General features: G+C 44.5%; 1 protein-coding gene across 4 annotated transcripts in view; it reads right to left on the reverse strand.

Moving 5' to 3' along the window:
* Positions 1-24,377, reverse strand: part of LOC137340313 (serine/threonine-protein kinase 32C) — a 285,602-nt gene that overhangs the window by 40,770 nt on the left and 220,455 nt on the right. For all 4 annotated transcript variants that reach the window (XM_068002737.1, XM_068002735.1, XM_068002736.1 and 1 more), the window contains exons 4-6: positions 5,245-5,418; positions 3,921-3,958; positions 3,635-3,724 (exon numbers count right to left, since the gene is read on the reverse strand). In XM_068002737.1, coding sequence (XP_067858838.1) covers positions 3,635-3,724; positions 3,921-3,958; positions 5,245-5,418 — 302 coding nt within the window. The remainder of the gene's footprint in view (positions 1-3,634; positions 3,725-3,920; positions 3,959-5,244; positions 5,419-24,377) is intronic.

Raw genomic sequence — 24,377 nt, forward strand, 5'->3', positions numbered from 1 at the left:
AGAATTGGTTAATGCTGGCTTTCCTGTAATACAAGCACAGCACTGGGGCCTGATGGGGCAGCATATTCATGTACTAACACATTGGGGGGAATTTTAATCCCCGAGAACCGGTGGGTTGGAGGCGGGTGGGTAGGGAAAATCCTTGATTTTTGTAGTGAGACCGCAACCCAGCTGAACGGGCCCACTTCCGGGTTTAACGTGGGTGCGTGTGAATGCGCACGCGCAGCCGAAAACAGGAAGTCGCGTCCCCAATTACTGCTGGCGGGCAGGTACTTAGCACATCAATTAAGATGAGATAGTTCAGGTAGGTATTTTTAAATTGATCCTTACACAGAAACAAATTTAACGTCTCCTGCACGGGTTTCCTGGGGCTTCTGAATCTCGCCATTGAAACGGAGGCAAGATTCATCCAAAGTTGATTTGGGCTTTTAAACCTGTGATTGACATATCTCAATAAAAGCTCAGGTATTGCAGCTTGTCTCTGGCTCAGGCAAATATTTGGCTGAGTGTTGTTGTGTTGAGACAAGATCAGAATGGAGGGCACAAAGGGTGTATCCCAGCGGACATCTGAGCAGGAGGAAAATGACCATCCACGGCATCTGCGTCGTCTGTGTTGCAATCTGCAGATGCACAAGAAAGAGGCGCGCAACAAGGATCTGGAGAACAGCAGAGAGGGGACCAACAGAGGGGCCGAAGTCGCAGGAGGTACTACCTGACCTGAAAGTGCTTGTTGCTGATGCTTGGGAGATTGAAATAACAGTGTACACGTAAAAAAAAGGAAACTTAATAGCATAACATGTCTTCAAGCACCCGTGTGCATACCTTTGGTGAACTACAATTGCTTGAACTTATGCTTTCTACTGCTTCTATGTGGTGCATCGCCTGTGACTTCAGCAGAGGTAATGGCTGGTTGCTCAGCACCCTGCCCTGACTGTTGAGATGCTCTTGGCCTATGACCTCTGGGTTTTGGAGCCCGTGAGGGCCTTGCCAAAGACTGCTCCACCTGCACCTCTGCAGGGGCGGACTCGGCCATCGGGCGACGAGGCAGCATTTCGGGTACTGGTTGAGGGAGGGACAACAGGTGAGAGGTGGGAGCGCTTTGAGAGGAGTTCCCACTTCCACGTCCCCTCTCGCCATCATTCCTCTCCTGGGCGAGGCCCACATCTCTCCTGCCACTCTGCTGGACAGCAGCTCGGTGCACATCTGTGATGCGTTGTAAAGCCACGGATAAGGTATACGTCATCCTATTTAAGGTGGCAGACATCTCCTGCATGGCTGTGGCCATGGCCTGCATAGATTCATTTAAGAGCCATTGAAGCTCCATGGAGGCGGCCACTCTCTCCAATGCAGACATTCTCGTACTTATCTGTGACAACAATCCACTAGTGTTGGAGTTGAACTCCTCCATCCTCTCCACTATTGTGGAGAGTGTGCGTGGCATGTTTTCCAGGTACAGCTGTACCTCAATCATTCTCATTCTGTCCAGCTGAGCGGAAAGGAGTGTGCCCTCCGATGCGGACTCTCCGCAGCTGCCCCTACTACCGGTGTCTGATCATGCTCACTTGTGAGTTGTGAACCACCAGATGACAACCCAACTAACTGGCTAACAGGACCCACCGAAGTACCAGTATCTGCGCTGGTGCAACTGTGTGCAGTTTTGATCTCCTTATTTAAGAAAGGACATATAAATTGCTTTAGAGGTGGTTCAGAGAAGGTTCACTCGACTGATTCCTGGGATGAGGGGGTTATCTTATGAGGAAAGGTTGGACAAGTTGGGCCTGTATACATTGGAGTTTAGAAGAATGAGAGGTGATCTTATTGAAACATATAAGATCCTGAGGGAATTTGAAGGGGTCGATGCTGAGGGGATATTTCCCCTTGTGGGAGAATCTAGAACTTGAGGCCACAGTTTAAAAATAAGGGGTCTCCCATTTAAGACGGAAATGAGGAGAAATTTTTTCTCTCAGAGGGTTGTGAGTCTGTTGTACTCCCTTCCCCAGAGAGCTGTGGAGGCAGGGTCATTGAATATTTTTAAGGCTGAGTTAGATAGATTCCTGATTAATAAGGGAGTCAAAGGTTATAGTAGGTGGACGGGAAAGTAGGGTTGAGGTCGCAATCAGATCAGCCATCATCTTATCAAATGGCAGAGCAGGCTCGAGGGTCCGAATGGATCTACTCCTGCTCTTAATTTGTATTTTCGTATGCATGGCTGTATGTCCTGTGACAGTGCACCCTCAAAAGGAATAAGGTCCTCTGAGGAATCGATGTCATCCATCTTGCCACATTCTTCTTCTACATGTGACGGCCCTGGAAGACAACAGAAAGCAATATTAATTAGTCATGGCAAAGTAACAATCTTGTCAATCACTGAACTCAGGTTTCTCATAGTTCAGTCATTGATGAAATAAAGTGATCAGGTGTGTGAAAGATGTTTAAGTTCTGTCATCAGGCACCTGCGGGTACCCAGTCTCTCCATCTCCAATGGATAGGGATGCAGATGTGCCACTTATCTCCATAGCCTCCTCATCTGCATCTGTCAGCTGGATTATTTGTGAAGGTCCACCTGCAGTGCTTGCCCTCCCCCTTGGGTTTTGTGCTCTCTTCTCCTACAAGGGACGAAAGAACAGACCTGTGAGTGACTGAAGGTGACGTATTCACCCGATGGATGGAGTGCATTGGATGAGGCTGACTATCAGACAGATGCATCAGAGGGTGACTATCAGACAGATGCATCACATTGCATAAGGATTGGGGTGAGTGGCAGTGGTGGGTGCATAAATGGGGTGGTGAGCAAATGCATAGAAAATGAAGGAGAGTGAGAGGGGGGTGTTGTACACGACAGAATGTAGGTGAATCAGCAACTGTACTCACTTTTCCTGACCTGGTTAGGTCATTAAACTGCTTTCTGCACTGCAGCCAAGACCTGGGCACTGTACTCCTGCTGCTCACCTCTTCTGCCACCTCCAGCCATGCCTTCTTGATGGCAAAACCAGGTTTCTTCCTCCCATCATGTGGGTAAATTACCTCCCTCCTGGTTCTCACAGCACCCAGCAGTGCTTCAGCATCTGTGAGTGAACCTGGATGCTGTCTTTGCTCTCTTGGAATCCACATTTTCATGTCCTCCTTTTGCCTCCAAAATCCATTTTTGCATTGGCTCTTTAAATAGTGGACTACAGATTGCGTCATGCGGGTGCACAGTAAGCCCGCCGGCAGCTTGGAAACACGAAACCCGGAAGCAAAAATAATTGCCTTTAATTGAGTTGCGATCACACAGATTCCGACACTTCACTTCACTTCACTTCTGGATTTTCAACACGAAAATTTACCCACCCGCTCTCTTCCCGGCTCCAAGTAAAAATCATGCCCATTGTGTCACATAAATATACGGCTTTCCCCACTTGCTATATTCCCAATATCAGAATGAAGTCCGGAGTGGAGGCTACATTGAAAAGAGGAGTGTCACTCGAGGCCACTCTCACACATCTCCTATTTACAGTCCATTACTGGGATCTAGTCATCTGTTTGCCTTCTCTCCAGGGGAACCATGTGTGGCACAGGTTATAAGTGTAAAAGGAAAAATACATTTTAAAAAATGATCAACCCCTGTAATTTACATAAACCTTATAATCCTTACCCATATATGGCTTTGTTCCGGCTAGAGCAGTTGCTCTTTCTCCATCTTTAATAATTGTTGCTATGTTGAAATCTGTCAGATGCGCATGTCCTGAAAGAATGGACTTGTTTAATAACAGAGGCATCAGACAATGTAAACACCAGGAAAAAAAATCAATTCTCATACTTTGCATAATATTCACTGACAGCTGCAAAATATAACAGAGATAAATCCATTAAGTATGTCATTAGGAAGGAAACTGTATGTGTTGCTGGCTGTAAATGCAAATTAGCAACTGTTTTCTAACCTTGTTCATCAAGAAGAATGTTGTCAGGCTTGATATCCCTGGAAAAGAAGTAAAGGTAAATCCACAACTGAAGGATATAGTTCAGTATGATCTGTGCTGTCTTCATTTCCTTATTATTAATATCTTTAATTTCAGTTTACCACTTCCTTGTAGTGTCTACAGAAACAACTTTGGCATTCATTGTCTCATTTGTCTACATTTTATTCAAAGAAGCATTTAATTAATTAATATATTATCACGAATAAATTGTACATTAGTGTATTCTTATGGAAGTCTACTTTGCCTCAAGTGAGGGAGGGAAGGGAAATAGCTGCGTGTTTTGCTGTCATTGTGTTGAACTATAATATCCCCAACCAAATGTACTATATGCCTGACGTCACTCCCGGCAGGAAATCTCAGGGGGGGTGGAGAGCCAATGGGACAGCTCAATCTTCCTTCTCTGCCTGCCTAGGTTACATGGGTTTACCAGTGTAACTGAAGAAAAAAATTATTTGATGCATGTTAGTGAACAAACAATTATCTCACAGAAAAACGTATCTTGTAATATGCTTCTGCTATTCCCGAGAGATCACATTTGCTTATAAGAACACAAGGAACAAAAAGGGCATTCATCTCTACAGTCCACTGTAAACTCCCGATAATTTCAAGCCCATTCCATCTACAAACTACTGTCAACACTTGATAATTTAAAATAGTTTTTTGCACTAAAGAATTTGAATTATCTAATAAATCCAATTAAACAATTTAAGTAGACTGTACAAACAATTTGCCTTTAATGGCTTGTGTCCATTTTACTTAATTTCTTGAAAGAAGTTTCTCCCCGATTCCTAAATGTAGTCAAGCAAAACTCCAGAATATCTATCCGCTCTTACAACCTGTATTATTCCATCCTAACCTATCACAAAGCTTCTATGATTCCATTTTCATACAGTAAATGACCCCACTGCATAATGTAAGTCACGACACATTCTGTTAATGTTTCAAGAAGTGGTGTCTGATTTACAGAAACTTGATTCACAAAAGGTCATATGGATATGTAATTTTTTTTTATCTACTGCACACAAGCAAGTGGGAAGGTATATGAAGAGAGATTTATACTGCCTAAGACAGATCTAGGTCAAAGCTATGTACAGAAGCCCTTTGTTAGAGATATTCAGCAAGCGGAGAAGAAAATGGTGATGATTATAATTACTATTTCACTGTCAATTGTTATTCCAATACCTGCAGCAGCTGATACTGTGATATAAAAGGACTCAAGTTTGTTTTAGGCAGTGAGAAGAGCAGCACATAAGACTAAATCAATGCCACTTTTACCACCAGGTACCTGTGGATAATATGTTGGCTCTGTAAATAGTCCAATGCCAAGGCCATCTCGCAGATATAAAGTTTCATCGCATCCTCCGTAAACTGGACATTTTGCTGAAGGTGATAGCGAAGGTCTCCACCTAAAAGAAGGTCAACCACCATGAACATATCTTCTTCATCCTGAAAGGAGTACCTAAAAATTAAAGGAGTAAAAATTTTCAACAAAGAAATTCTGCTGCAGCACTTTTTTCTATTACAGAGCGCAGAATCTGCAATTTTTGTTCAAATGCTAATACCCATTTTATGAGCAACGGTTTCTTATAAAAGTGGTACATCCCTAGGAATCAAAAGTTCATTTTAGAATTTAATAGGGTTTTAAGTTTTTTTTAAAATTTAATAATTTTAGAACTCAATGGTGGCTTTTATCAGCATCATATGGCTGCAGGTATAGATCCCTTCTTATTACCATTGAGATGTAGGGCTAAAATTCCTGGGTTTTGGGAATGGTGCATCTTCCACCTGCCCCTAAGTCCTAGGAGCAGTTTGGGGCCACCTCTGGGAGCGTTCCTGCCAACAGCTGGTGTGGGTTTCCATTGCAGGGCTACTAAAAGCCCCAAAGATGCAATGAAACAAAGATAATTGATCTCAGAGGGATAGGTTATTTACTGACTGCAGCCCCTTTCCTTTTGTTTATGAAATTACCTCTTCAGCCCTTCCATGGCTTTGAGCTCCCTCCCTCAGAGCAGCAGATTGCCACTCCGATTTTCTGGCACCTCATCCAGGCAGGCATCTCTGTTGCACCTCCACAGTTATGTTCCTCCTGCCTTTGGCAGTTGGCAGTCGGAAGTTCTGCCCCACCACATTTCTGGCAGCGGAGTGGGATCCCAGCAATTTCGGGCCCTTCTTCTCCTTTTCACAAGAACTGGCAGTTACTAGTGGTGTCCTACTTATTAGCTACGCACTACTTAGCTGCAGATTAAACTGGATTCACAGAGTTTCAAATTGAACACAAAACTGTAAACCCTTTTATCCCCTGAGATAACTTACCTTGATGTTATTATGATATGTTTTAAAATATACATGTTATCATTAAGAGGGTATTTCATCAGCAACACTCCTTTTAGTTTGTTACTGTGTGATTAACATTTGGGTGACAAAAATGGCAACAAAATTGTCCACTGTAGCAATCTCATTAATTTATCAATTACATGTACAACAATAACTTTACAGGAGACATCCAGCATGAATTTAGAACAGGAGATTCTCCCTGAAAAACCTTCTCAATTTCTTTGACTTCATTACAGATAAAGTAGAGAGTAACACATCTGATGATGTAGTTTATTTTGACTTTCACAAAGCTTTTGACAATGTTCTATAAGAAAGACATAATTATCATAGAATCATAGAATGGTTACAGCACGGAAGGAGGCCATTCAGCTCGTCAAGTCTGTGCTGGCTCTCTGCAAGAGCAATCCAGCTAGTCCCACTCCCTCACCCTTTCCCCATAGCCCTGCAAATTTTTTCCCTTCAAGTACCCTTCCAATTCCCTTTTGAAAGCCATGATTGAATCTGCCTCCACCACTCCCTCAGTGCATTCCAGATCATAACAATCTGCTGTGTAAAAAAGTTTTTCCTCATGTCACCTTTGGTTCTTTTGCCAATCACCTTAAATCTATGTCCTCTGGTTCTTCACTCTTCCCCCAATGGGAACAGTTTCTCTCTATCGACTGTAATATTAAAACTGAATAACTCAAGTATCCGGGGTAGAACATGGGATTGGATAAAAAATGGTTAAAAATATAGGAAACAGTGCTGACTTATGAGAAGTGTAATGTCAGACTGGAGGATATGTTGAGTGGAGTCCCACATGGGTCACTGCTTGGACCCTGTTTCTAATGTGAGTCAGAAAGCAGATACCAAGCGGATCAAATTAACCGATGACACAAAAATAGGTAGAGTAGCAGAGACAACAGAACAGTGCAAACAGATTTAGATAATTTACTCAATTAGGCAGACAGATAGCAAATGAAAGTCAACATTGATAAATGTAAATATTGCGCATTAATGAAAAACGTGGGCATAAGTGTACAATGAATGGAATTGAATTAGTACAGGAAGGCTTAGAAAGGGATCTGGGACCAATGGTCGACAGGTCAATGTCAATGGAGTGAATTTTAGCCCCACGAATGGGAAGGTGGGAAGGTAAAAATCGTAACTAAGGAAAACCTAACCCCAACCTGCCTCCAACCCGCCCACTTCCAGTTTTAACGGAGGTGGACCGAGGGGCGGGTGACCAACCCAATCTCAGGAGGTGGGTCAGTCAGTGAAATCTTTTAAGGAAGCAGTGGGCCTCCATTTTAATAGGTTTTTTATTTTTAACCCTTGGGATCAGGGATTGCTGGGCCTTCTGCTTCACGTAAGAGGGGGTGAGAAGGCCCGGATCAACAGGTAAGTGCCTTTACTGCACTGCTTGTGGGCCAGGAGGAGCAGGAGTGTTTCCTCCTGGCTCAACAAGCTTACCTGCCGCGATCCCACACACGCGATCGACTGACCCATTCCCCATGTCCGACTCCCCCACTAAGATCTCTGATTTCCCCACGATCTCCGACCCCCCCCCCCAAGATCTCCAACCCCCCCAGATGTCTGACCCCCCCCCCCCCGGAAATCTGAGCCCCTGATGACCGACCCCCCGATGATCCCCCCCAATGACCGCCTACCCCGATGACTCCCCCTGACGGCCGACTTGCAGTGAAGGAGATTCCACACTGGAAGTGCAGCCTTGTTGCATTTGCCCTTGTATGTCTAACATATTATGCTAAGTATTTACAAAACATTTAGAATACAGTGTTCAAATTTGGTTATCATATGCCCAAAAAAGATATACTTGTATTAAAAAGACTACAAAAAAGAGAAACCAGACTGATCCCAAGTTTAAAGACACTGAGCTATGAGCTGGCTATACATTATTCACGAGGCTCTGTGAAATTGGGAATGTTCTGCAAAATGAATCTTTAAAAAAAAATCAATTGAAAATGAGCAGAAATTCCCAATTAGAATTGCTGGCAATATGTGTCATTTGTCTCCCTGCCAGATTTCCAACCTGCTGCCTCCCACCCAACTCCCAATCTTTCACCCTACTCAAGCAGAGTAAAAGAGGATATTTTTAAATACTCTTCATTTTTCATGAGCAGTGAATATTTCCTTATTTATTTAAAAACGCTCAACAAGTTCACTATAAAAAACCTAAATAACCTATAATGTACCCTTATATCTGAATATGTTTTAAATCTGCGCATAAACCACAAAATTTGTCTTTATGACTCTGCAAAAACCATGAAACATGACCAAAAAATCAGCCCTACCTAGGGGGAAACTAGAGTAGCTTGTGATTTACAGTCTTAAAAGGGAGTTATGAGGAAACCACATCAAAATAAAGAAAATATTAAATGATATAGTGGTGGTAAATCCAGATTTCTTTTTCTCATTAATTTGCTGTCCAAAGAGCCAACTGTATTTCAAAAAATCTTCATTGAATGGAATGGAGCAGGGGTAGAAAATTGAGGAACAGGAAGAATGTTGTGCTTTACAAATTCGTCGGTCACCCACATATCGCAGAATTGCACAACATTAAATTACTGCTTTTATTTCCCAGCATCGCATCAGTTATCCAGCTTCCCGATTCAGTGAGCCATCTATTCTTTTAAGAGACAGTAGATTCACATGAGATCTTGAGTGTTATAACAGCACCAAGAAAATTAATTGAAATTCAGCAATAAAGCAGATCATCAAACCGCTCATGAAACAAGTATTGGAAAATCACAGGCAGGCTGCTCATTATTTTCTGTCATAATGTGACACTTCATAATTGTAAGCTGTTTCAACACATGTGAATTTACTGTAACGAGGACTGGGAGCAGCCTGTTGAGAAAGAGGAAGAGTTCCTCATCCTCCAACAGGAACAACTGAAGAAGAGTTTCAGAAATGTTGTACATTGGGGAACACTTGGGCTGAAGATACAGAAGGCAATGTTAAATGTCTTGGAAAATCCATGAATAGCCAGTTGCAGACACAGGACAATGGGAAAATTAGTGGTGATATGAAAATACATCTCAAAAAAATTGTGACAACTGGCGTTCGTGAAGTCTTGCTTACCCTATATGAAGCTATGGAATAATGTGCTGATATCCTACATACAGTGAGACTTGAGGTTACATTTTGCAAGGCCCCAAGCAGGGCCTCGCACACAGCCAGTGAAAATTGGAAAATCACAGGCAGGCTGCTCATTATTTTCTGTCAACTTATTTCATTGAAATGGGCCTGGCAAAAACATACCCTGTAATGTCTTGAATGGAGAGGGTGTTTCATGACTAGATGCCCCACGGGATTCAGCAGGTTAGAGTACGTAGGAGTTAAACTGGATAACCCCAAAAACCGGGTGCGGGTCGCGTGATCCACGATTAATCTGCGGCCGGTGCTTCCTGGCCAGGCAGGACGAGATTTTCGTCAGGCCTGTGGACTTACCTTCAAGCTGTGTTAGAAATCAGCGTTGACACGAGGATTCAATGCAATTCGCACTTTCCACCATCAGGGGGAGCCCCAATCTCTTAAAGGCAGGCTGTCTCTTAAAATCTCTTGAAAGGCAGTCGGTACCTGTTATTTGCTGAAAATAACAGTCTGCTGTCTGCATGGAGTCTGAACAGAGATCAGACATCGCATACGTAAAACACAGATGCAGGTCCCGTCCCTATGTTTACAAACTGATGAGTTATGTTAAATCATTGAATAAAGGTTGCACACTACTAAATCCCACATCCTCCAATCTGCATGCCAGACCTCACCAGTCTGTCGATCTGAGTTTGTACCAGGCCTGCAAGAGTGCGTACACCAGGTTCTCTGCTGATGCACTAGAGGCCTTGGTGCAAGAGGTGGACAGAAGGAGGGACATCCTATATCTGCAGGGCGGGTGCAAGAGGCCCTCCAGACATATGCCCAAAAGGCAGTGGGAGGCAGTAGGGGACGAAGTCAATGCCAGATGCACAGCACCATGAACATGGATGCAATGCAGGAAGAAGTTCAATGCTTTGACACGAGTGGTCAAGGTGAGTGAGGTCAACTGTCAAGTGGCGTCTCCTACCAACTGCACCACTAGCCACATCCACTGCTCCACACACTACACCCCCCCATTACCCACATACCAACAAACTCTTTCCATCAGTACTCAATTCTTCCAATCAGATGCTTCCTCTCACCCGTACACATTACCACTGTTGCAAGCCGCCCACCCACGACTCACAGGCCACACACAATGGCAGCTATTCAACCATGACAGGCACATCACCCAGACACATGTCCCGCTTGCTTGCAGGAGAAGGTGGTGCATAACAAAAGGCAGCAAGTGGCAGTGGCATTTAGCCTCTCGAGCCTGTTCTGCTATTCAATGAGATCATGGTTGATCTGTGACCCAAATTCATATACCCGTCTTAGCCCCATATCCTTTAATACCCTTGGCTCACAGAAATCTATCAATCTCAGATTTAGAATTCACAATTGAGTTAGCATCAGCTGCCATTTGCAGAAGAGCGTTCCAAACTTCCATCACCCTTTGCATGTAGAAGCGTTTCCTAACTTCACTCCTGCATGCCCTGGCTCTAAATGTTAGGCTATGTCCCCATGTCCTAGTATTGAAGTGTAGGAGACCTCCAAAAACAGTTACAAATGTATCAGCAGCCAGAAACAATAATCCAGCAACTAACCTGTAAATCCTGAATGGTCCCTTTAAATAGGGCTGGTGGGGGTCCTCCAAGCACTCTAAGGCACGTTCAGATGGTCGCGGTTATGACTGTGTGTTGAGTTGAGCGTTAGACACCATTTTGGAACTTATCACTTTAAATCAGCGTTGCAGACTGATTGTATCCATTTTCTCCTTATTTTACATGATTCCGGCGTCCGGTATTTGCACGTGCGCTAATACCTTTACCAAGATGGCGTCCGGCGCATGTCACGCTGGAAACGTGCGTGCGCAACCAAGACGACACCTTGGCCCTTCAGGAGGCCGTGTAGCGTTATAACAATGGGCGCTAGGCGGCTGAATTTCGAGCCCAATGACGTTTTCACAATGGAAATTTACATGAAAATACAAAAATTTGTCAAATTTTCATAATTCTGTTGTTTTTTGTATTGGTGCATTACACGGTTAATTAAAGAGTTTCATTTCACACTGTGGCTTGAATTAGTTGTGTTTTTCCTGTGATGGGGATAGATCTACAAGTTGGATTTCACAAATCCATGCACCGAGTGCAGAGCTTTATGGACTGGGTCCGTTTTCTGGCAATTCGGATATGAAGGTCTGCACGCCCCACAAGATTTTCTGTCCGTTCATTTGAATGGATGGAGCATCCTGTGGGTCCGGCTTGACGTTTGCACTAGAATTCCTAATATGTGTCTCCCGTGTGCAAAGCTCTGCACCTGAAGCATGAATTCATAACATCTACCCTTACATACACAAGTACTGCGACGTATGTAAAATATTAATTGGTATAGATGAGGATTACCCAGACTATTAAAGTATGATGATAAAAAAGGCCATTACACATAGGCAGAATTAATGAATTTATAACAGGTATTAGGAAAACCTTCTTTACTCAGAGTGACACATCTACCAACAAGGTCATGGGGGGGAAATTGGGGTTACTCAAAATACAATTAGATGTTATATAATTAGCGGGTTAATGGTCTGAAAGTACATGTTTTCCTAAATTTAATTTTACTGCATATTGTCAAATGTAGCTTTCACAGTGGAAAAATAATTTAGGCTGTGGATGTGCCAGTGTCAATACTCTATAAGGCTCTCATCGCCACATTTATCAATTTAAAAAAATAGATTGCCTTGTACTTCATCAAATTTGAATTCCGTCCACTGTTCTATTTCCAATTAACAGGCTGTTTTCACAATATCAATTTTATAAAACACTGGTTCAACCACAACTGGAGCATTGTGTCCACTTCTGGACACCGCACTTTAGGAAGGATGTGAAGGCCATAGAGAGGGTGCAGAGGAGATTTACTAGAATGATTCCAAGGATGAGGGACTTAAATTACGTGGATAGACTGGAGAAGCTGGGATTGTCTCCTTGGGACAGAGAAAGTTGAGAGGAGATTTGATAGAGGTATTCAAAATCACGAAGAGTCTAGACAGAGTAGATAGAGAGAAACTGTTCCCATTGGCAGAAAATTCAAGAACCAGAAGGCATAGATATAAGGTGATTGGCAAAAGAACCAAAGGTGATATGGGGAAAAACCTTTTTACACAGCGAGTGGGTAGGATCTGGAATGCACTGCCTGAGGGGGTGGTGGAGGCAGATTCAATCATGGCCTTCAAAAGGGAACTGGATAAGTACTTGAAAGGAAAAAATGTGCAGGGCTACGGGGATAGGGCGGGGGAGTGGAACTAGCTGGATTGCTCTTGCATAGAGCCGGTGCAGACTCGATGGGCCGAATGGCTGTAACCTTCTATGATTCTATGAATTTACTTTTTAATAATTGCTTTTCGTCATTTGCTTATTGGAAACAGCAAAAAACGTTGCAAATGTTTTTATTCTTCTCAACATTATTAATACAGATGAATATTATTCATGCATCATTACACTGTTTACCAATGCATAGCATAATCATCCAGAACTACACAAAACTACATCAGGTTAACCTGTAAACTACACAAAATAAAAGTGATGAACCTCTAAATGCAGAATAATAATCTGGACCATCTCCAAACATTTGGTGTAGGATATACTGGTGATAGTACTAACATAACATTCCAATAGCCTGCCAAAAATGTTCCAATGGTACTTAATAACCACACCAAAGTGCTGCATACGCCTGTATTTTAGTTTGTACTATTAAAGTACTTCGTTAAATATTTTCCCAAACCGTTCTATACTAAATTGAATTTCCCCTTCCATGTGGTGAGCAAAGTCTGCCTGTAAATTTAATGCATTGGTATTGTCCCTAAATGTATCTGAATCCTCTTTCAATGAATCTTACAACTTTTAAACATTCATGCTTGCTGTCATATGTTTTGAGAAAAAGCACCGTCTCTAAATTAATGTTGGCAACTGCAAGATAAAATTGAACACCAAAGAAATTACATTGAAGGGTTACAAGATTTGGTACTTAATTGAGTTTGAATCAGATCTACAGAAACTGAAGATCCAATTCAGATCCTATTCAAGTCTCCCTCAACGCCAGGGAAAAGGGATATATCGGGCACCAATTTGCCGGGAAATTGCGGGTGCGTTGGGGGTGGGGTTGGGGCTTCAAAAATCGGGGAAATCCCGTTTGGGTTCAGAACCTGGCTCCAACCCGCAGACTTCCGGATTCCCCACTGATGCCTCTGGGTGCGCACGCGCCTCCCGAATGCACAAGTCCCACCAGCAATTAAAGCTGACGGGATGATACTTGACATAGTTTCTTAGATAGTTTAAGTAGTTGAAAAACTTAATTTTCACCACATTGAGGCAGGGGTGTGAATTTGAAGCTTCCTCAGCGTGTTTCCTGTGATGTGGGAAACACTCCATGTTACAATAGACATGTTTCAGCCAGCAGCCAGTGGGACATTCAAATGCTCATTTGACAGATGGGGACAAAAGATCACTTATTGCAGCAGGGCACTCAGTTCTTTCAGACAAAGTTTTGGCTGCGAGATCTTTGTGTTTTCACTGAAAATTCTTACTTTCCACTCAAAATTCTTCTGTTCACACATATTTAACTACTTTGCAGATCCCCTCAAACTCACACCATCAGAATGGCAGCATTCACCACTACATCTGACGATGAGCAACATCACCAGCCTCGCCAGGCACGGCGTCCACCTCCGCCACATGGAGCTCCACAACACAGTGCTGTGCCACAGGCACCTGCACAAGAGGGCAACAACAGAGAGGGGTGCCGCTTGAGGAGGGCCCATCCACATCTGCCACCCAGATGGGGGAGGAGGAGGAGGAACCCATGGGCAGAGCAGTGGCTCACCTGGTTGTTCATGAGGCCAGGGAGTCACTGATATGTGAAAGGTTCTCCAAACATCAGAAAGTGTGAACAGTCCAGTCCTCACACCACATGGGAAGAGCAGCGCCCACACCAGGCTGCCCAGCTCTCCCTGCACTAAACAGTCCTGCAACTACACATACACCCACTGTAAAGTGACCCAATGAGTGGCATTATGTGTTGCCATTCATGATGAACTTCATGAAAGGGCCCTATCACAAAAGCCAGTCAAGAATGGGCGAGACGTGGCAGCAGTGGTGACAATCATAAAATTTAATGTCACTTTAACAAAAACTAAATATAAATGAAAAACATGACAGTCTCTCAAACACCCCTTGTGCATCCCTGTTGTACTCACAAAACCTTTGCCTTTCTCTTCTGACTACTTCCACATGGTGCATCCCCTGTGGCTACAGCAGATGTAGTGGCAGGTTGCTGATGTTCATGCCCTGACTGCTTAGATGCTTTGAGCCTATGCCTTCTGGGTTCTGGAGCCTGTGAGGGCCCCTCAAAGACTGCTCCACCTGCACCTGTGCAGGGGCAGACTCGGCCACCAGGAGAGGAGGTAGCATTGTGTACTGGTTGAGACGGGGTCAACGGGTGAGAAGTGGGAGCACTTTGAGTGGTGTCCTCACTTCCATGTCCCCTTTCGCCATCATCCCTCCCCTGGGCCAGGGCCACATCACTCCTACCACTCTGCTGGACAACAGTTTGGAGGACATATGTGATGCCTTGTAAGGCTAGTGCTAGTGTATCTGCCTGCCTGTTTAAGGCGGCAGAATGTTGTTCAGCCTGAATCCAAATGACCGTTGTCAGGGCCTGAATGGACTCATTTGTGAGCCGTGCTTGAAGCTCAATGGAGGCTAGCCTTCTCTCCATCGCAGACATTCCCTCACATCCCTGTGACAGTATCTCAGAGATTCCCTCCCGTACCTGTACCACCATTCCACTCATGCAGGAGTTGCACTCCTCCATCCTCTGCGCTATTGTGGAGAGTGTGCGTGGCACTTCCAGTACCTCACAAATGTGCTGCTGTCCTGCGATCATTCTCCTTTTAAAGGACGGTCCCCACGGTTCCGCATCTGTGTCCAACTGAGCAGAGCCTGGAGAGGAGTGCTCCCACTGACACGGATTCTCCACAGCTGCCCCTGCCACCAGAGTCTGCTTGTGCTCACATGTGTGTGGTAACTCACCAGGTGCTAACTCAACTAACTGAGGACGGGGACCCACCGAGGTGTGAGTATCTGCCCTGGTGGATGGCTCGCTCAGATGTGACGGTGCGCCCTCAGAGGCCGACAGGTCATCTGAGGAATCGCCCTCTGCTGTCACAGCGGTTGCTGAAGGCCCTGTGAGAGAACAGAAGGCAATATTAAGCATGATCACAGATGTGTCATGTTGCGATGAGCATACTGAGGTGCTGAAGATGGCAAGGCATGTTAACATCAATTCATTTTGTGTGCGCTGAATGTTAAAAGTTGTGTCACCAGCCGTTTGTCGGGTGCCAGTCTCGGTGTCCCCAACAGACAGACACTTGAGGGTTTGGTTGAGCTCCAGCGCCTCCTGCTCCGCGTCTGTAAGGATGAAAGTTTGTAGTGGCCCCTCTCTGGTCCTCGCCCTCTCGCGTGCATTTTGCGCTCTCTTCTCCTGGAAAGGGAGAAAGAACAGACATGTGAGTGAGTGATGGTGAAGTGGGCAACCAATTAATGCATTGGTTTGGGTGAGGCTGACCATGAGAGAGATGCATCAGAGGGTGAGTATCAGACAGAGCCACGACATTGTATGAGGATTGGGTTGAGTGGTAGTGGTGGGGTGACTAATGGGGAGGTGATGAAGTGCTGAGGATGTGCTTGTAAGTTGAGGATGAGCCTTAAATGGGTGTGAGGAGTGATGTGATAAAATAGTGTTGGCAGTGCAGAATGAGTTGGGGGTGGGGGCGGTGATGTGTAAGATGGAACATAGGAGAATGAGTAAGTGTACTCACTTTGGCTGATCTAGTTAGGACATTGAAGCGCTTCCTGCACTGGATCCAGGTGCGGGAGATGTTGCTGCTGCTGGTGACCTCCTCTGCCACCTCGAGCCAGGCCTTCTTGGTGGCAGAGGCAGGCCACTTCCTCCTGTCTACCAGGTAAAACAGATCCCTCCTCCTCCTCACTCCATCCAGTAGCACATTAAGTGAGGCATCATTGAATCTTGGAGCAGCATTGCCACTGTGCTGCTCAATTGTGGTGTGTGGGTGTTTGCTCCAGGAAAAGCCACTGGAGCAATACCCCTTTAAAGAGAGCTCCTTCAGCTGACAGCCTGTGATGCGGGTGCGCAGTCCGCCTGCTGCACAGCTTTCAGACAGCAAACCCGGAAGCCACGTTAAATGGCACCAATTGAATCACGATCACGTGGGGAGCGGATATTTTTTATTGGGCGAGTTACCCGCGCCCCAATCGCTCCCCCCCCCCCCCGCTGCCATCCCACCTCTACTCTAATATCGGGGCCGTCCCCTCACAATACTGTGGAAATTACTCTTGACGTTGAGACTCAGAAGTGAATATTATCAGCGATACACGTGATCTCTGCAGTTTGCAATAACGTAAAGCTTGTTGTTTCTAGCCCCTGTTTTGATTTGCTGTAATTCTTTTCTCACAGCTCTGGGAAATAACAATCATGCAGTCGGCTGACTAAACTGCTGCTTTTACAGCGCTTGAAATCATCACCAGTGGTGCTTAGCATATGTGTGCGGCCATAAGTTCCCATTTGCAATAGACAGTACAGTATAGGCATCACATGTCCCAAACTAGAGGCTGTGCACTTTCTCTTAGACTTCTGCTTGCCCACTCCTTCCAAGGTCTAACTGCCTAGAATCACCTCCTCATAAAGTTAGTGGATGCAGTTGCAGAATGCCACCCTCCAGTGCATTGGTGCACTTTCTCATTGGAGCTTATTCATGCAAAGAGCAGAAGAGCCAGCAATTATTATGTATGTACCATGCTACAACCACGGATGGCTGCAACCTTGTATCCGGGCCAGCATGTCTGCTCCTGTGCACTTTTATTGCTCATCTTCTTCTTTCATACCTAGGTCCTGTCCAGTCCCTTCTGCTATGTATTTTCTCGACAGTTACACACGCACGCTGGCATCTTCACAAGGACCGTAGAATTATCATGTCTGGGTATAGGAGCTGCATGCCAGTAGGTGACAGAGGAAACTGTACTGCTTTCATTCACCTAAATACCTATTGCTGGACATGAGCACCCTGTCCTCATTAAGCTTCCATACTGTTTCTTCTGCGAGAGACTTTGCTCAGCCCATAGTAAATCACCTTTGACCCTATAACAGCTTTCACAATTCATAGATGACATATATGTCACAGTTTGACTCTTTAATCAGCGGTAAGTACTTAAATTGGTCATTTATTCAAGTTAACTTTTTCCAGACTTCAATCCAGATCCATGAAGTCCTGGCCAAAAGCACTCGTGTTATCGGTGATTGCCTCCTATGTTTGTAGTCCGCACTGTGACATTGTCATCTAGCTGGCCATTTCAAAAACATAGATTGTGTGCTGCATTTCCAAGGCTAACACCAACAGGCACTGCTTGCTGCTTAACCACTGTAATGATCTTTCAACCCTGAAAGGCTGGTTCAGTGCCTGATAATTACTTGAACAGCTGGGGGCGGAAGGGAAAGGAGCAGAGGAGGCAGGCGGGGGGGTTTCACTGCAGCCATGTAAACATTGGCTGCAGATAATGGGTGACCTCTAATGGAATGGATCGTGCTGGACACTAAACAGGAAACAGCTAAAATTTCATGACTCAGAGCAACAACTTCAATTAGTAACAAGGTCAACACAATTTTCCCAAGCTCAGACGGATTTCTGGACCTATGTCATGAGCTGAAATCGACACATGCTTACCCCTACTTCAGCAGGGCTTAGATGGTAGGAGTGTGTATTCACAATTTCTGGAATTGGTCCACATTTGTGTGTGATGTTGTGAGCAACAGTGTACAGATATGCAAATCTGCTATTTTCCCTGCATGCAGCACATTGTGTTGTGCATAAATATTCAAATTTAAATGAATGCATTTTGTGTCTTGGCTCTTGCACATGAGAGAAATGGCTCTGGGAGCAGTCTGGTTAATTGGGTTTTCCCTCCTACCTTTTTAAAATGTGGAATAAAATTTTACTTTTTAAATGTAGATTGACATTGCTGTGACTTAAGTTATTTGATCATTTTCAAAAGGAAGGGGTAGAAGAACTGAAAAGAGCAGTTTGTAGATCTAAGGTACAGTTGAAGCAGGTCTCACCCGTGTGCAGAATCAGGTTACTCCATCTCAGGAGGTAAAAACTCCAAAACTCAGCACATGATGCAAATGTTTGCCCTCCATTCCAGTTGCTACATTCCACCTAAGCTTCCTCATTTTTGCATTTGTTTCGGACAAGGCTCTGGAATTCCTTCCGTAAACTCGTCTGCCTCTCCATCTCCCTCTCCTCCCTTAAGACCCACTTTAAAACTCACTTGTTGACCGAGCTTTTGGTCACCATAGAAAGAAAAGATACAGCACAGAAGGGCCCCATTCAGCCCATCGTGTCCACACCGGCTCGAAGAACAACCAGGTGCCCATTCTAATCCCACCTTCCAGCACCCGGTCCGTAGCCCTGCAGCTTACAGCACTTTAGGTGCAGGTCCAGGTACTTTTTAAAAAGAGTTGAGGGTCCCTGCCTCGACCACCAATTCGGGCAGCGAATTCCATACACCCACCACCATCTGGATAAAAAAGTTTTTCCTCATGTCCCTTCTAATCCTTCCGCCAATCAGCTTAAATCTCTTGAACTCTCTGCTAAGGGAAACAGGTTCTTCCTGTCTACTCTATCTGGGCCCCTCGTAATTTTGTACACCTCAATCAAGTCTCCCCTCAGCCTCCTCTGCTCCAAGGAAAACAACCCCAGCCTATCCAATCTCTCCTCGTAGCTGCAATTTTCAAGCCCTGGCAACATTCTTGTAAATAAATCTCTCCTAACATCGTCTCTTGATGTCCAGTTGTTTATTACTTCTGTGAAGCGCTTTGGGACATGTTTCTAAGTTAAAGGGGCCATGTAAATGCAAGGTATTGTTGACACATTAAAATACACATGAATATAATTTTCAAGTTGTGTCCAAATGGAAAATGGGAGACTTGTGGTTTCACTGGCTCTTGCTTAATCTCAGAAGTACTTAATATTTCTATAGTTATTTGCTTGATCATACTGAGATATAGTGGCCACAAGTGTAGGAATTAAACTATTTGTTCCAAGGCCTTCATTCCTTTCTTGAATAGAGGTGTTACATTGGCTACTCTCCAGTCTCAGCACAGTTTGCATATCTAAAGAGGATTGAAAAATTGTATCATAGCCTCTGCTATCTCCTCAGAGACGTCCTTCAACATCCTAGGATGCCTACCATTAGGATCTGGTTCTGCTATTTTTTCAGGAACAAATACTTTTCTACAATTATCTCTAATAATTTTCGCACATCCTCCTCCAGTATAACTTACATTCACACTTCCACCACCATTTGCAAAAACTGATGGAAAATATTCATTTTCTATCTTTGCCATACTTTCATCCTTTTCACGAGACTGCCTGCTTCATCCCCAAGCGATCCTACCTTCTCTTATAATTATCTTAAAAGTAAAAGAATAATTAAAAAGCCTTATTTCTTCCTGTAGTATCTGCTAGCATTTTTTATATTCCCATTGAGTTCTTCTAAACTCTCTTTTCACCTCCTCACTACACTTTCTATATTCCTCATGATTTTCTTCAATATTGTTAGCCCTAGTTTGATTGTATGTTTCTATTTAAGTTACAGTTTAGTTTTCATCTCTATTTATCCTTGCAACACATTCCCTTTGAGCCTTGTAGGAATATATCTGTTTGATACTGTAAGGACCTAAAGTTCCTACTGTATGGGTTGGCTTCCTCCTGTTGTGAGCCACCTTGTTGAGTCATTGGACATTTAAAATACACAGTAACACCCAAGTGCCTACCCTGCAAAACAGTATGCAAGAGAATGATTTCATCTCTGGCTTTTGCTGGAAGCATACATTGTGAGCTCACCGTCACAGATGCTAACATAGCAATAATTTCAGTTTTAAGTGGCAATTAGAAAGTGCTCCCTACTGCAGTCATGTCCATGTGAAACTATGAAAGCCCACCGAATGCTTTGTGCAACAGGTTGAATAAATTCTGCAGTTAGCATACTTTGCCCATTGATTTGGTAAGGGGATATGCGATCAACCCTTACCTTGCCAGATTTCCTGAGGCTGCCAAACTTCTTTCCCACCTGCTCTCAGATCCTCTGGATGTTGGAGACTGAATCCACCCTTTACACCACCTCCTCCCAATCAGTCTCCATGGCTCTCCTGTGGTGATTGTCAAAGAGGGGACAACCCGTTTTCAGCACTTCCTTCAAGAGCAACTCGAAGCCGTATCACTGAATGGAGGTGTGCAGTGATGCTACTGATCCATTAGGATGTTCCAAAGATTTTTTGCCTGCCCAACAAAAAAGGCTTTGCCTTTAAAGACAGTTGCAGCTCATCCAAGATCTGAAGCTGCACACAATTTATTGCCTCTGCTTGAAGCAAGCTCCCAGCAACAGATCCAATCCTGGCTGGCAATCTGCCATAAATAACTAATGAGGCCAACCTTAGAAGTTGGCCATTTCAGAAACATGCGAGCACAGAGTTTGCAGTGTTCCCATCCCATCATCTCAGCACCAGAACCAGAACCAGGAAATAAATCCTGGTCCTCGGGGCAAGGTGGAGAAGATGAAAAATCTTCATTCAGGAGCCAGTTGGATAATGTGATGGGATGGAGGGAAATGGTGATATTTGGATTTAGTATGGATGATCTAAGATGGGCCAAATAGCTTCCCTCCTCTGTATTTATTTTATGATCTTGTAAACTCTGCACTGTAATGGAATGTTTCCAAATTTACCTTTTCCAATTTATATCAATATTTTCTACAACTGAAGTATTTAATGTGAATAGCTATTAACAAAATAACATTTTCTGAACAGTAAAGGACACTAAAGTTTGTTACGCTAGTTACAGCAAGGGGAGTTGAGATGAAGATTTAAATCATCGAGGATGAGGATTTGCTCAGAGTAGAAATTGAGGAAGGATATCTTTGTGAGCAACTTGGGGTTGGGGGGGTGGTGGTAGATGGTCAGGATTTTAAAAGAGTGGGCAGAAGTGAGATAGGTGGGAAAAAGTGAGATGCTCAAAGAAGGAGAAAGTATCAGAGTAGCAGGGAGAAAGTCCAGGGTGTAATATGATGATAAGGGAGACACCGCCTCAGTGGTTTGGGCGTATCAGGTGACAGGAAGTATAGCCAGGCGGGGAGGCTTCAGTAAGGGGTAAGATGTCGCCACCCATGAGCCAAGTTTCAGTCAATGCCATGACGGCAATGCAATCATCCAGAATAAGGACCCAAGCCTGTCCTGATTTCCTTATGGTTTACTGGGTAAAGTCACCTCAGTTAGTATTTAGCTGTCAGTCAGTGTGTATCTCTCTCTTACGGTACATGAAGGTGGCAACATTATGTGGAGGAGCCCGCAGGGCGCTGTGGATACTGTCAATAATATCCTGGACTTGGGGGAAATCCTGCAATCTGTGCAAACCCCACACCTTTACCCTGCTCTGCTTCCTGATGACCAGGGGAAAGTGATGAACTGTTTCCTCTAGCGAGAAAGACATCTGTCACCTGTCTAATACAAGCATGGACTGCATATTGGCTGATGTTGGTGCTATCCCCATTGGCAGCCTTGATGGACCCTGAGGCAAAGAAGTTAATGGCTGCAGTGACCTAGACTCCAATAGGCAATGCTGTGCTAGCTGTGGCAGTTGGCTGTAGGTACTCTAGCAGGATATGACACAAATCAGTTGCTGCCTCCCTGGAAAAACGAAGCCGCCTTATTCATTGTTCCACAGAGAACTGTACTTAAGTCAGAAACTAGAGTCTTATACTTAAATAAAGCCAATTGCATAGGTATGAGGGGCGAGTTGTCAAAGATAGATTGGGAAATTAAATTAAAGGGTTTGATAGTTGAAAAGCAAAGGCAAACATTTGAAGAAATATTTCAATATTCTCAAAAAGTATACATTCCATTGAGAAATAAAAACTCCACGGGAAAAGTGATCCACCCATGGCTAACTAAAGAAGTTAAGGATAGTATTAGATTAAAAGAACAGGCCTATAATGTTGCCAAGAAGGGTAATAAGCCTGGGGATTGGGAGAGTTTTAGAAACCAACAAAGCATGACCAAAAAATTGATAAAAAGGGTGAAAATAGAATATGAAAGTAAACTAGCAAGAAATATACAAAACAGATTGTAAGAGCTTCTACAAGTATGTAAAAAGGAAGAATGTAGCAAAAGTAAACATTGGTCTCTTAGAGGTTGAGACATGAAAAATTATAATGGGGAATCAGGAAATGGCTGATGCATTAAACTAATATTTTCTATCTGTCTTCACAGTCGAAGACACAAAAAGCATACCAAAAGTAATGGGGAACCAAGGGGTAAATGAGAGTGAGGAACTTAAAACAATTAATATCACTAGAGAAAAAGTACTGGACAAACTAATGGGACTAAAAGCCGACAAATCCACTGGACCTGATGGCCTACATCCAAGGGTTCTAAAAGAGGTGGCTGCAAAGATAGTGGATACATTGGTTATGATCTTCCAAAATTCTCTAGATTCTGGAATAGTCCCAGTGGACTAGAAGATAGCAAATGTTACCCCGCTATTCAAGAAGGGAGGGAGAGAGAAAACAGGGAACTACACGCCAGTTAGCATGACATTGATCGTTGAGAAACTGCTGGAATACATTATTAAGGAAGTGGTAACAGGGCACTTAGAAAATTATAATATGATTAGACAGAGTCAACATGGTTTTATGAAAGGGAAATTGCGTTTGACAAATTTATTAGAGTTTTTTGAGGATGTAACTAGCAGGGTAGATAAAGGGGAACCAGTGGATGTAGTATATTTGCATTTTCAAAAGGCATTCGATAAGGTGCCACATAAAAGGTTGTTACACAAGATAAGGGCTCATGGGGTTGGGGGTAATATATTAGCATGGATAGAGGATTGGTTAAAGGACAGAAAACAGAGAGTAGGGATAAACAGGTCATTCTCAGGTTGGCAGGCTGTAACTAGTGGGGTGCCGCAAGGATCGGTGCTTGGGCCTCAGCTATTTACAATCTATATTAATGACTTAGATGAAAGGACTGAATGTAATGTATCCAAGTTTGCTGATGATACAAAACAACGTGGGAAAGTAAGCTGTGAGGAGGACACAAAGGGGTTGATTTTGAAATGGTGGCGGGTCGGCAGCAGGGAGGGGGGGGGGGGGTGAAGGTGCGCGTGGCAAACCTGCATGAACAAAACTTACTGTTTCCGACACAATCGCCTGATTGACAGGCTGGCTGCCATCAGGAGCTACAACGCGAGGGAGACGGGAGAGAAAGAGAAACATCATCCGGCACTGGACTGGAAAACCGAGGGGGGGTGGAAAGTGGAAGATCGGGGGGGTGGGGGGGGGAAGAGAGGGGAAGATCGGGGGGGGGGGGGAGAGGGGAAGATCGGGGGGGGGGCAGAGGGGAAGATCGGGGGGGGTGGGGGAGAGGGGAAGTTCTGGGGGTGTGGGGGGAAGATCAGGGGGTGAGGGGGGAAGATCAGGGGGTGAGGGGGGAAGATCAGGGAGTGAGGGGGGAAGATCAGGGGGTGAGGGGGGAAGATCAGGGGGTGAGAGGGGAAGATCAGGGGGTGAGAGGGGAAGATCAGGGGGTGAGAGGGGAAGATCAGGGGGTGAGGGGGGAAGATCAGGGGGTGAGGGGGTGATCAGGGGGTGAGGGGGGAAGATCAGGGAGTGAGGGGGGAAGATCAGGGAGTGAGGGGGGAAGATCAGGGAGTGAGGGGGGAAGATCAGGGAGTGAGGGGGGAAGATCAGGGAGTGAGGGGGGAAGATCAGGGAGTGAGGGGGGAAGATCAGGGGGTGAGGGGGGAAGATCAGGGGGTGAGAGGGGAAGATCAGGGGGTGAGAGGGGAAGATCAGGGGGTGAGAGGGGAAGATCGGGGGGGAG

This window comes from Heptranchias perlo, chromosome 21, assembly GCF_035084215.1.
Source record: "Heptranchias perlo isolate sHepPer1 chromosome 21, sHepPer1.hap1, whole genome shotgun sequence".
Lineage (NCBI taxonomy): Eukaryota > Metazoa > Chordata > Chondrichthyes > Hexanchiformes > Hexanchidae > Heptranchias > Heptranchias perlo.